Source organism: Colletotrichum truncatum (assembly GCF_014235925.2).
Source record: "Colletotrichum truncatum strain CMES1059 chromosome Unknown Contig_0005, whole genome shotgun sequence".
Lineage (NCBI taxonomy): Eukaryota > Fungi > Ascomycota > Sordariomycetes > Glomerellales > Glomerellaceae > Colletotrichum > Colletotrichum truncatum.
Window position 1 is genome coordinate 2,445,406 of NW_027222402.1, and position 13,208 is coordinate 2,458,613.

Here is a 13,208-nt window from a genome sequence, read left to right on the forward strand (position 1 = left end):
GTAGAATAAACATCGGCAGTGAACGAACCATATTCCACAGAATTACATTGTATGACCCCGAAGGCCGAGGTCAGGAAAGCGACAAGGACGAGGGCATTCCAAGGTTCAGGTCCGCTTCACCAAGTGGATGCTGGCACAACGTACGATATCCCACTGGGAAGGGTGCAAAATGATCAGATGCTTCAGTATTGGAGTCGCAACTTCATATATGAGGCGACGAAGAAGCTGAGCAAAGTGCTCCGGAAGGCGTTGACGGGTCCGGAGGCCCGGGACGATCAAATGCAGGCCTAGGGACGCCCTTGGACGAATGCGTAGGGCAGTAGTGTCAGACCACCGTACTGTGTCGGCAATGTAACCTTGAAAGTGTGCGGACCCGGCGACGGCGCCGTTTTTGGACGTTGGTCCTGGGTTTTGGCCGCCGCGGTTTCGGCACCGAAAGTAACGGACCGGACTTTTGTATATTGGACTGGTACAGTGAATCCACACCACTGTAGGACGGATGCTGCGGTATCGGTTGAGTTCTTGGGAAAACCAGTCAAAAACCTGTTTTTTGTTTTTTGTTGTTGCCCCCCACCCCCGTAAACCAAGCAAAGAAAACAGAAGAGAGAACAGGGTAGGAGCTTGGATCAACAAAAGATCCCTCAATGTGCCGTTTCTGGATGACAAACTCGTGGGCAAAAAGGCACTTCGGACTGAGGGGACCCCCACTTATTGTCAAAAGTCAATCCGACCCGCCCCGCCATGACCATCGGCGGGTTTTTTCTCCATCCATTGCAACATCGCCTAACTAACCACCGGCAAAGGTTCGAAACACTCAACAGTTAGTCGAGGCCTTTGGTGATGGCCGGGGTCGTATGCTTGTGCGTGTGCCTTCATGTCGCCCCTTGTTTCCGGCAGATCAGTAAAAGAAAAATGTAATGCGGTGCTGCTTGAGGGGCTCATACGATTTCCCCCCCTCTGCTTACCGGTTCTTAAGCATTTACCCATCTTGCTATAGCACTGCTGAGTCTAGTCCGATAGCATGGTTCTACAGCGTAGTGCTCCTGTTGATTGACAGTTCAACACCCATAAGTTTCTGCGACCATCTGAAGCATTGCCCGATTCAACCCCTAGGCGGATAGGCCCTTGCGGTCGCATTACCATTAATGCCTCCTCCATGGCACATGTTGGCTAAACCTTTTTTTTTTTTTCCCCCAACCCTTTCCCCCCACCCCTCTAAGCCATTGCCGCCGGCGAGGGGTGTTGTGTAATGTATTTTAGTTTTACTATTGCCAACTTGATACGAATATAGATTATATGTGGGTGGCAGGCCTCGCCGGCCCGTCACGTGGGCTGACGGCCGCCACCACTGGTCTTAGCCAGCCTCCACAGCCCTCTAGCCAGTTAGTTAGTTCTTCCAACCAACAACACCACTTTTCCCATTCTGAGCGTTCTGTGCTGGTTTCGCCCACAGGTTATGAGCCCAGCGTTATTCTTTCGGAATAACGTCGTTTTACCCATTATTCTACTCGTCTGTCAATTTTCTATTGATTCACGAATTTTTGCGATTTTATTCGCTTTATTTACCCTTCTGTGCGATTTTCTCGCTTTCTTTCCTTCCTCTTCGCTGACGAATTTCACTTTCTGACGCGACATTGGCTGCCTGGCGCGCACGAATATCACGTGGCACGCGACCGACCACCACAACCCACTGGTTTTCACGAACACCACGGTCAACAACAGACTTTTCAGTCACAACTACAACTTTTACTTCGATTCCTCGTTTTTCACGAGAATTCAACCATTTCAGCTTCGGTTTTTCGAACCAGCCCATCAGTTTCTCGTATCTTCTACGAGTATTCATTCTTCCCTTCGATTCACCGTATTTCTACGGTCGGATCTCACAATTCCACCCATTTCTCGTGTTCTTACGCAAGATTCTCCCTCCTACACAATCCAACAGCACGCGTAGGTGGCAGCGAAAGTAAGCCATCTAACGTACAGACACGCCTCCAAAGCTGCGGCCTCGGAGAAACGCCTGTGATCGAGGTGCGACTATAAGTCTGTCCCGCACTGTTGTGATACCCTCACTTTCACTTCAAGATGTCTCAAAACGACTTCAAGACCGTCTTCACGCCTCTTCCTCGCCTGAAAGGTGAATCCAACTGGAACACATGGCGCATGCTTGTTACAGCGACCCTGCGAGGATACGACTTCGAGATATTCCTCGAGACTGACGTCCCTCGCCCTGCTGACCCTATCGCTGCAGAGGAATGGAGAAAGAACCGTAACGTCACGAATGGTCTCCTCATGAACGCCAGCGAATCGGTTCTTGACAGACTCTGCACAGCGGGTTGGGTTGACGATGGAAACCCTTACGAATTGTGGCAGGCGCTCGAGAAGCACATTCCGAGAATCTCACAAGACGCCACAGCTGCCCTTGTTGACGAGTTTGCCAAGACCACCGCCAACGATCACAAGACTCTTCACGATGCCCTCAATCGCTGTCACCACCTCAGAAAGCGTATTGAGACCATTCACGGTCGTCTGCCAGACTCCTTCCTCGCTGTTTTCCTCCTTAACTTCTTTAAGGACCGACTTCCCGATACGTACAAGCATTTCACATCGAAGGGCGCCACCCATCCCACGTGGAATGAGGTGGCTGATACGATTTACACGCTTGCCCAAGACGAGGATCAAAAGCGCAGTTATGCCACTATTCGCAACACACCTGGAGGCAAGTCTGCTGGCAGTGGGGGTCCTGCCTCTCCAGCCGTCACCACCACCGTCACCTCCACTGTCACTGCCTCCAAGGAAAAGAAGAAGTGCGACCACTGCAACTGTGATCACGAGACCACAAAGTGCTATGTCGCCCACCCCAATCTCATCCCTCTACACTACGTCAACCGGGATAAGTTGATTGAAAAAGCGAGAAAGCACGTGTGTGGCGATCGCTGCCGCTGGGATCAGCCTACTTCTGTTGATGGCACCCGCCAGACTGTTGTCAGAGCGTCACCTGCCATCTTGGGTCAGTCTGCCCTTGCCTCCATCGCCAGCCCAGCAGTTTTCACTGCTGCCCGCGATGACCTCATCACCCGAGACGATATCGTTCTCGATTCTGGTTGTACTACTTCAACCTTCAACAACTTGCGATATTTCGTCAAGTACGCTGAAAAGAGCGATTTGACACCTTCCACTTCTGCCTCCGGCGCCCCAGTCCGGTCACTTGGCGTGGGCACCGTCTTCTTCCAGACCCAAGACCCCACCAACCCTGACGTTATTCACGATTGGACACTTCACAACGTTGAGTACAACCCTTCCAGCCCAGCCAACTTACTGAGCCCTGGAAAACTTCGTCGTGATCACGTGGAATATGATTGGCAGACCTCAAGCCTCATACACGTGACACAGCGCACTTCCCTTGCCAAAGTTCATTGGGTTTCTGACGTCTGCGTCGTTGAGACTCATGATACTGGAAATCACGTGCCTCGAGATATTGCTGTCAGCCTCGCCGCCTTCCGGGCTACCCAGCGACCGTCTCTTGAACTGATGCACCGCCGGCTGGTTCACGCCCACCCATCACGTGTTGTGGAGGCTTGCCGCCGTGTTGGCATTCGGTTCACAACGTCAGAAATTGACGCTTTCTTCTGTGAGTCTTGCCATCTCAGCAAATCCACTGAACGGATTAGTCGAGACCACCCACTTCCACTTACGAGTATTGGCGATGAAATTCACCTTGATCTCGTTGGTGTTCTTCCCCTATCAACAAAAGGGAACCGTCAGGTTCTACACCTCATGGATAAGTATAGTGGTTACCACTGGGTTGTTTTCTGCCCAACCACAAGTTTGCCACCATCCTGGCAGCTATCAAGAAATGGGATACTGAATTCTACAGTCTCACCGGCCTCAAGCCCAAGGTTTGGGTTTCTGACAATGCTCCCGAGCTAATCAAGGTTTTCAACGACCCCTACTTCGAGGGTACTCGCCACAACACGACTATTGCCTACACGCCTTCCATGAACGGTACTATTGAGCGTGCTGGTCGTACCATCGTCGAAGGCGCCCGGACACAGCTGATTGACATGTCCCTTCCAGAGGAACTGTGGGATTACAGCATCGATTCGGTGACTCAGATTCTCAACCTCTTGCCCACACCCTCCAAGGGTAACTTGAGCCCTCACGAGATCATGGCGAGAGAGCTGAACTTGGCTGCTGAACGTGAGGCCCCCCACATTGAACATCTCCGAACGTTTGGCTGTGCTGCCTACGTACACAAGAAGGGCCCTCGACGCCCTATGCGCTCTGCCAAGATGGAACCACGAGCAATCAAGGGATTCCTCGTCGGTTACGGTTCTCTTCGTGGCCACATTTACTACGTTTACCTGCCTGATCGAAAGGAGGTTATTCGCTGCAGAGATGTTCGATTTCGTGAGGAACCGCACAAGACAGTGTTGCCTCCAACTACTGGCACACCCAACATTGATGAAATTGAACATGATGCTGCGTTTGTCGAACCAGATATCATCATCCAGTACACCATCCGTCAGAAGCCTATTGAAGGTGAAAAACCCGTGACTGGTGATCCCAAACCAGATGAGACCATCGTTGAAAAAGCGATGGCACCCACTGATACACATCTCATGTCTCCGCCACCAGAGAACCTGTTGGAGACCACTGCTACACCTCGTGACAGCATTACTAACGAATTGAATGATGACGAATTCGTCGCTTCCGTGGAAACAATGGAAACTGATCACCAGGACCCTGATTCCCTCTCCACGATTGTTGAGGAAGCAACGAGTCAACCGGCAGAGTCCTCTCGACCTCGCCGCGCCTCAGCCCAGCGACCACCTGGTCACTACCGAGCCGCCAGTGGCGTACGCTCCTATGCTAAAAAGACTTTTCTATCTGCTGACATTCCAGCTTCACTAACTTCTCGTCAATTCTCTCTCAGCGTGCTTTCTGCTACTGCCCTTTCGAAAGTCCTACCCGACGGCGTGGTGATCCCGAAGTCCTACCGTGAGGCGCAGAAGAGCCCACAGTGGCCCCAGTGGGAACAAGCCTTCGAACGAGAGATGACTCAATTCACGGAAAAGGGGGTTTACGAAGTCGTTTACCCACCACGTGACGCTAAAGTCCTGCCCGGCAAGTGGGTATGTGACATCAAAACCAACAAAAACAACGAAATCGTGCGCTACAAGGCCCGATATGTGGTTTGTGGAAACCACGAGAAAGGTGACTGGTCATCGCAAGAGGTTTACGCTGCAGTTGCCTCTGCCACCGCAACCCGCCTTTTCTTCGCAGTTGTCGCACTTCTCGATCTTGAATACGAAGTATATGATTTCGACACTGCTTTCCTAGCCGCCTCGATTCCAGAGGGGGTTAAGGTGTACGTCCGGCCCCCCGCTGGCTACGCCACTGCAGACAACAAGGTTTGGCTGCTCCACAAGGCACTCTATGGATTGAGAAAATCACCACTTTGGTGGTTTCGACTTATCAAGGGTGAAATGGAACGAATTGGCTTCACTGCTGTTGATGGGGAGGTTTGTCTCTTCGTCAATCACAAGATTAAAGCGTACGTTCTTATGTACGTCGACGACAACGCCATCGCCGCTCCCAACAAGCAAGTCATGATGGAAGTTCGTCGTCTCCTCGAGAAGGTCTGTTCTCTTAAAGACCTCGGCGAGGCTACCGATTTTCTCGGTTTCCAGATTGAACGCGACAGAGCTGCCGGTAAGATTTTCGTTTCCCAAGCCAAGTACGCAAAAGCAGTGCTTCAACGATTCGACTTTGATGGTTTGAGTGCTGTCAAGACGCCTATGGCGACCACTGACGATCTGCCCGTCACCTGGGACAAGAACGAGTGCTCGCTTGACGAACAACAACTTTACATCGAACAAACCGGCTGCCTTAACTTCCTGGTGGCTGGAACTCGCGTTGACATGGCCTACACCGTCAGTAAATTGTCACAGGCGAATTCAGGGCCTTCTAAGGCCCATCTTCGTGCTATTAAGCACTTATTCCGATACCTCAAGGGCACCGTTTATCTCGGTATTGTACTTGGAGGCATCCCCACGATCAACGAGTTGGGGCTCTACGCTGCTGCAGATGCCTCTTTCGCTGACAACAAGCCATCACGAGTCTCGACAGGTGGTTACGTCGTCTTCCTCGCTGGTGCGCCGATTGCTTGGAAGTCAAAGAAACAGACTTTCGTGACTTTGAGCACCACGGAGGCTGAATTCATCAATCTCACACCTACGGCAATTGCTGTGAAGTGGATCAGACGTTGCCTCTCCCAACTGCTCGGCAAACCCATCACCACGCCTACTATCATGTTCACTGACAGTGCCAACGGCTACGACAACGTCATGAACCCACTCAACGAGGCACGAACCCGCCACATCGACGTCCGATACAAATGGATCATACAGGAGGTTCACACTGCGAAAAGCATCGAACTCCGACTCATCAAGGGCGCTGATATGGCCGCCGATGGACTCACGAAGCCACTGGTTGCGGTCAAACACAAGGAATTCGTTCGTTTGTTGGGCATGGCGGAGGGATTGGATTGAGAGGGGGATTTTGAGACTGTGGGACTATTGATATTGAGACTTCGGGATTCGGAGGATTTCACGGCCTCCTATTGGCCAGGTTTAACCGGTAATTGACCGAGTTTTCTAATAGTTGAGAACTCCTCGGATTTGGAGGATTTGGGACTTTTCCTGTATTTCCTATTATTCTACTGCTTTTTCGCTGAGGAGTCTGAGAGGGGGTGTGGGTGGCAGGCCTCGCCGGCCCGTCACGTGGGCTGACGGCCGCCACCACTGGTCTTAGCCAGCCTCCACAGCCCTCTAGCCAGTTAGTTAGTTCTTCCAACCAACAACACCACTTTTCCCATTCTGAGCGTTCTGTGCTGGTTTCGCCCACATTATACATGTCTTTCTCAGCAAGCCGGCGGTTTTATTTTATTTTATACTTTTACTGGATTGGGATGAACACCACGGCATATAGAGTTCACATCAGCACGGCCTCAAAACCTTGTGCAAGCAGTCTTTTTTTCGGATTCGCTATTCTCGGTATCCCGGACATATTTCTGGGAAAAAAGTCAGGATGACTGATTGTCCACGGGTGTAGCATAGTCTTTGTGGACCTTGGTGGACGTTTTGCTATACACGTAGTAGCGCCTCGCATAATCTATCTACAGTAGTAACTACCAGTTGCATACGTACCTATAGCTACAAATGGAACTGTAAGACTTGCCCCAGTTGATGGATGCATACCCCCCTCTTCTTCGTAGTCTTTGGTTCACTTGCCCAAGTTATTTTTCAAAGAGCTTCCTATAACCCCTCCTCTAAGGGCGGATGCATGCGGCCGCGCTACGCCGGCTGCACCCCGTACGTCGTGGTACCATGTACATTTCTCCAAAGTCAATCTTCCCGCATGTCATCAACGTGGCCCGGCTCGCATCGCTTCACTAGTGGCAGCCATCACGACGACAACGTTCAATAGGCAGTTTATTTTCAGCGTGTCAATTTCCCGCGACTCCCGACGCCTTGCAGCTTTCCCCCAAATGCCACTGCCTTACAGCAGAAAGAATAAAGAGGCAAAGTGAGAGAGTGAGGAGGGGGGCAGGAACGGAGAGGGGGTGTGTGAACGCCCCTACGTCACGTTTGCGTGGAGTTGACCTTTCGTTGGGCATGAGGCAGGAGAAAAGACAAAAGGAAGCTTTCTGCCACCAAATGAACCATCACTGGCGGGGGTATGTGAGTGTGAGCGGATCTTCAAATCCCAACCGACCTGTACCGTAACAGAACGAACCAGGTATGCCCGCCCCGCCTCGGAAGCAGTTCGATTCCATTGCACTTTTCTCGCCTTGAAATGAAAGTGAAGAAAAAAAAAAAAAAGGGCTGCAGTCTCTGAACCAAACGATGCAGCCACATCACAGACGAATTGAGCTTCATGCAGACTGCAAATTGGATGACGGAAGCGTACGCGATACTTCACCCCAGCTTGTCGTAACTGTCGCATCTTTCTGCCGATCAGGCCATGGGGTCGGTCCCCAGCTGAGAGGGGATCCCCCCCATATTGCCCGCCGTCATGCGCAGCATGATGATGACAAGACTCAGAGATATCACGACCAAACTTCGGAACAGAGGCGGAGGGTGCATGCAGGTAAATCCCAGGGAAAATGAGAGGGGAGCTGCACAACACGAATCTCGACCCCCGGCGCAACAGACTTGTGAAAAGAGGATCCGGCTGCATGCAGGTTGTCCAGGATGCTACAGATGTGTCAGCCTACAGATATGGTGCGGCGTTGTCCCTCACTTGGCCGTTCTGCAAAGACCTCTAACAGAATATCCACCGGCGGCAGCTCACAATACCCACAGCGGGGGAGAGGGCTATATGAGTGACCGGGGCAATTATATCGGCTTGTTGAGAAGGTTTGTTGGTTTCTCGAATCCCAGCTTGTCGAAGAGGCAGATGTGGCAGCACCAGAGACGGTTGGTGGTTTTCGAGCTAAACGTTTCCCAGCTCCTCTTACCGCTCGGAATGTTTGCGGGCGTGAGAACGTTTGAGGGGGCGAACAGGGCATGAACGAGAAGCGAGAGGGGTTAAAACGGCGCGGAAACGTGCGAGGAAGGTGAGCAAGAAAGACTTGCATGAAGGACAAAACAAAATTGCAGGGCGGCCAAAAGAGGGGTATATGGCGGCTCTGTTATATGTCTAACCGATGTGCCACGCGGTTGCCTGAACTACTATCAAAAGGCGAGGTCGCTATAGTCATTGCCACATCAGTCGATGTACCGCATATTTTGATATCATAACGGGCATGAGTGACGGCTGTTGCCTTCCTCCCGCCTAATCACTGAGTCGCCTGGGTATTGTATAAAAAAAGAAACATGCCAATATCGTCCCGGCGTATGGCACCTTATCATCAGCTGGTAGAAGCCTGAGCAGGTGGTTCGTCAGTCCTGCTCTGCCCCCGACACCCCAAGCTCGCTTCCGCAGGGACTTATCCGGCTGTTAGATGTAGAATACTCGATCTTGACTCTGCCACGGACGAACCAAGATAAGTGAGCTGGCCTGGGAATGGACCGTTACTAGACGGGTACTAAGCACGGCATTGGCACTTCATCAGGCTCATGAACTGTGAGCGTGGAAAAGAAATCAGAGTGACCCGTGGCGGTCCTCTTGTGTCAAAATTGTTCAGCCTAAAGAAAGTACTAGACTTAGTCCGGCCGGATTACATGCCTGCAAAAAAAAGACAGAAAATATGCAGAGATAACAACTTTGTGCCCGAAATCCGATTGACGCCTTCTTGATCCTAAACGCCTATGATGCCCCCGCTTTACGAGCCCTTCCAAAGTGAAGCATACATGACGTCTGCTTTGCTATGCTGATGATGTCCACTGATATGAGAAAACAAGATAAATGCATGTAGATGAGAAAGGTACGAGTAAAGAAAAATGGACGAGAAAATCAAGCTTTTGACGAGGCCGATAAAAGAAAGGCCAAAAAACGCTTTGGTGCTGTGCAGATAGACAGATTAGTGCAGTGCTCGCTTGCTGTGCCATTTCGCTTTCGCTTTTCGTTCTTCGCTATCCAACCCTTCCGTGATTGTCGAGTGACCAGATGTTATTCTTTTTGTTTCGTGAAATGGAGGAAAAGGTAGACGTAATGAGGCCTCCTCCTGTCGCGTGTTGTTGATAGCGATAACCAAGCCCCCTCCGCCACTACCGAGCTGCCACCTCGTTGATTTTGGTTCCCTCCCTGAGCTGCATCACTTGTGCATTACCCATCATTTCGTTCCCTAACCGACATGAAGCACTGTGCAACCCGGTGCCACTCGTCGGTGATGGTCTGTCCGCGCGAGAGGGCGAGTAGTCGCTTTGGTAGATACGGGTTGCCTCTTGGATCGTAAAGCCTGGTCCTGACGCCATGAAGATATTGTTCTGCCTTAAATTTTGTTTGGTTGAGTGATGAGAATTCGAGAGTCCATCCGAGAACGTCCATAAGAAAAGCCTATTAACAATATCCGGAGACCAAAAGGCTGGAATTTGTATCATGCCCAAGACTTGTCTGGTACCGGTTGACGAGAGTGTTGAAGATATGTCGTATGCTTCGGTTAGCCACCACAGAGCGGGCAGTGGCCGGGAACGACAATGTAACGCTCATGGGGGCCCTTGCCGCAGGTTCGATTCCGGTTGCCGTCCACTGAGGTTCTGAAGAAGTGGGCGCCAGGATCGATACATGATGTATATATGTAGTAGTTCTTAGTGAAATCGCACATGTCGGGCGACGACGAAATCGTAAGCTGGAAGTGAATTAGCATATGGGTTAACAACGAACGATGGAATATCTGACATACAATTTGAATATGGTGTTCTCGAAGAGAAAGCCAAACAAGAGATAGTGGATAAGTAGAAGGGGTTGAGTAAAAGGGTGATAGTAGCTCAGGCTCCAATTGTCCTCAAAAGTGACAGCATGCCTCGGGTTATATACTGGTGTAGTAATGGAGGATGTAAAGTCTTGGCCGGCTTGGTTCAGAGATCCGAAGTCGTACAGACGAATAAAAGGAGAAGAGATGACAGGCGTGACGAGAGGCGGATAAAAGCAAACCCACTTGTTGGTGTATCTGAGGCCGGGACGAGTTTTGTGTATAGGTACCAGAGAGTCTCGTTGCAAAAAGCATGCAAAATAGTCAGTCGAGGCTGGATGGCATATATATGAGTGAGACGAGGGAGGGAGAAGGCCAGGGCGTGCGGTAGGGTAGGTACCTTGATGGTAAACGAGAGCAAGGCGCAAAGCATTGGTTTTGAGCAGAAAGTGAACGGATTTGAGCTACCCTGCCCATGTCTGAGCCATGACGGAAGCGCTTGCATCGAAAAACAAAAAACGGTCGTTAGGACGGACGGACGACGAGGTCCAGGGTTGAGGTCTCTCCGCTTCGCAAGGTCCAGGTCTGTGACAGTGGATACGGGTGGGAAATTCCCCCATCAGGCGATGAAGGGCTTTGACAGTGGACGGGGGCATGGGGACGAAATGGGATACAAGGGAGAGAGGTATCAGGACCCCTGGTCTTAACTGCACACCTCGTGGCATCTGCAAGGTAAATCTACTATCACCACGCCCCTGCCGACAGTGGGGATCGTCGTGATGGTGGTGAGTTATGGTTCTGGGGCAGCCTGTAAAATCAAGGGGTTTAAACCGATGAGGAGAACTGGTCAGCCCGAATTGTTGAATTCTATGATTGATTCGGACCAAATGCCAGGGGTTCAAGCAGAGATGGGCATTTGCCTGGGCGCAAGGAATGGGGCTTAGCGAGACACCAAAAAAGGCGAGCATTGGCAAATCGTGGCCTTCTCGTTTGTATTTCATTGCGACATTTCGCTTCTGGTCTGTTGAGGAGCAATAGCCGTGCAGCGTAGAATCGGGAAAGAGAAAAAGTAGAAAGGCTGACAGAAGGCAAGTTTCGAAATGCCAGGGAAGCCACTGCTCCTGGCGCCGGCCCCGTGGATTGCCTCTGGGTTCAGCCTCGCTCGTCAGTCAGAGGTCTGAGGAAGCGGACAGCAGCGGCTGCTTTTGTGGCATGGGTGGGCAGCTTTGAGAACAGACGTCAGTCGCCGTCGAGTGGCCCCTTGTTTGAGGTGCTTCTCCTTCCCTCTTCCTTTTCCTTTTCCCACTTGTGTGTGTTTGTGCGCGTGTGTGTGGGTGGGTGGATGTGGGTGGGAGTGGCATATATTGTGTGCCGGGAAACCACAGCGCAGTTACAGTGTCTTGTGGGCAAAGACGCCTTAGTGATGGACAACAATTGGTCCCAAGAGGCAGAGTGTCGTCGCTGAAGCCGCAAGAAACATCCTGGTATGGACCCCTGTCAGCGCACCGACTCGACCAAGCCAGGTCTCTCTCTTTCGCGGCGCAAGTGTCAGGGCGGGAGGTCTTTGTTCGGGCACCGGCACTAAGACGCCAGGTGCCAGGGCAGCGACGACAGGATCCTGAGGTACCCCTAAGCTTCTTCTTGTTGCCGCGTGTTCTCTCATGTTTGCTGTTGTGAAGTGATGTAGTGACGGGCGGCAAGTAATACTGAGTATGGCAAGTGGATGATCCGAGCGCAGCCGTGGTGTTGTGCATTGCTTGAATGCTACGATAGATATGGATGACTGGGCAATCAATCATAACCATCATGCGCATAAGTATCTTGTTAAGAGACAGGATGGAACAGGTAACTTGGTGGTTGGTGCTCGCCACTACTTCGACTGTGTGCGCTTGAGCGTTGGATGCACCACACCGAGGCGAGCCAACAATGATGTAGCAGCAATGGAAGGTAGAGTGGGTCTGGCGAGTAGGCGCCCAGGCGGAAGTGGTGGTTGCCGTGGGGGAACTGATGTGATATGTTGGGGGACACGCGAGGGGTTAGATGGCTCAAAGCACCACACTGCGGCGCACCGCAACCAACCTCGCACAACTCTCACCTCATTTTCGGGGTAACGTAAGCCAGGTGTAAGGTCAGATTAAGTAGCACTGGTAGAGTAGGGATTGCCGCTCTGGGAGCAATAATTTCCAGCTGAGGATTTGATATCGCTATGCAACTGGGGACCTAGGCTAGTTTTGGAGGGGTGGGTGTCCAAGTGGCACGTCAAATGTTGAATTTGAGATATACGGATGGCTAAGCAGTGTAAGGTCTCGGTAAGGCGTATCAAGACAAGATGCCGTGCGATACTCCGTAAAGTGCCCTCAAGATGGCACATTAATTTGGTGAGATGCAAAGCGGTTCCAAAGTTTGTGTAGAAGAACGCCGCCGCTACGACAAGCCGCGCCGTTCGGCGCCAGGGACACTGCCAGTGGGTGGTGGCAGCGTAGGGTGCCAGTCGGCTCTTGGTGTCTGAAGGCTGAAGGTCAGGTATCTACCCCACCCGTCCAGGGTAGGATATTAGGAGGACATACGTAGTCTATCTTATCTGTATTACATCCCTTGAGGGTTTTCAAGTCTCGGTCGCTGACATTTTCAAGGCAGAAAAAGGAAGAATTTCTGCGGCGGTGGTGGACTTACAGGGTTCGGCAGACAGGCGCAGGGTGGATGAGCCGAGGCGAAGTCATGTTGGACGAGACGAGGCGAGATGAGGCCATGGCATGACGGTAACGACGAGAAAAGAGAGACATGATATCCGTACGATGTGACGGATGAATAGGACGGCTGCCGATGTCCCATCCCATGCACCGGGCGGGCA

General features: G+C 51.6%; 3 protein-coding genes across 3 annotated transcripts; 2 read left to right on the forward strand and 1 right to left on the reverse strand.

The window, feature by feature from the left end:
- Nucleotides 1-1,456: 1,456 nt before the first annotated feature.
- Nucleotides 1,457-1,627, forward strand: CTRU02_208750 (uncharacterized protein; the record flags this gene model as incomplete). The annotated part of the gene is made up of 1 exon (XM_036724834.1): nt 1,457-1,627. One exon carries the CDS (start codon nt 1,457-1,459, stop codon nt 1,625-1,627), a length of 171 nt encoding a protein of 56 aa, XP_036583466.1.
- Nucleotides 1,628-2,082: 455 nt separating this feature from the next.
- CTRU02_208751 (reverse transcriptase domain protein) lies at nt 2,083-6,551 on the forward strand (the record flags this gene model as incomplete). Its single annotated transcript, XM_070205142.1, has 2 exons — nt 2,083-3,628; nt 3,844-6,551. The coding sequence occupies 2 exons, from the start codon at nt 2,083-2,085 to the stop codon at nt 6,549-6,551; spliced, it is 4,254 nt and encodes a 1,417-aa protein (XP_070061217.1).
- Nucleotides 6,552-10,105: 3,554 nt separating this feature from the next.
- CTRU02_208752 (uncharacterized protein) lies at nt 10,106-10,270 on the reverse strand (the record flags this gene model as incomplete). Its single annotated transcript, XM_036724832.1, has 1 exon — nt 10,106-10,270. One exon carries the CDS (start codon nt 10,268-10,270, stop codon nt 10,106-10,108), a length of 165 nt encoding a protein of 54 aa, XP_036583464.1.
- Between the last annotated feature and the right edge of the window lie 2,938 nt (nt 10,271-13,208).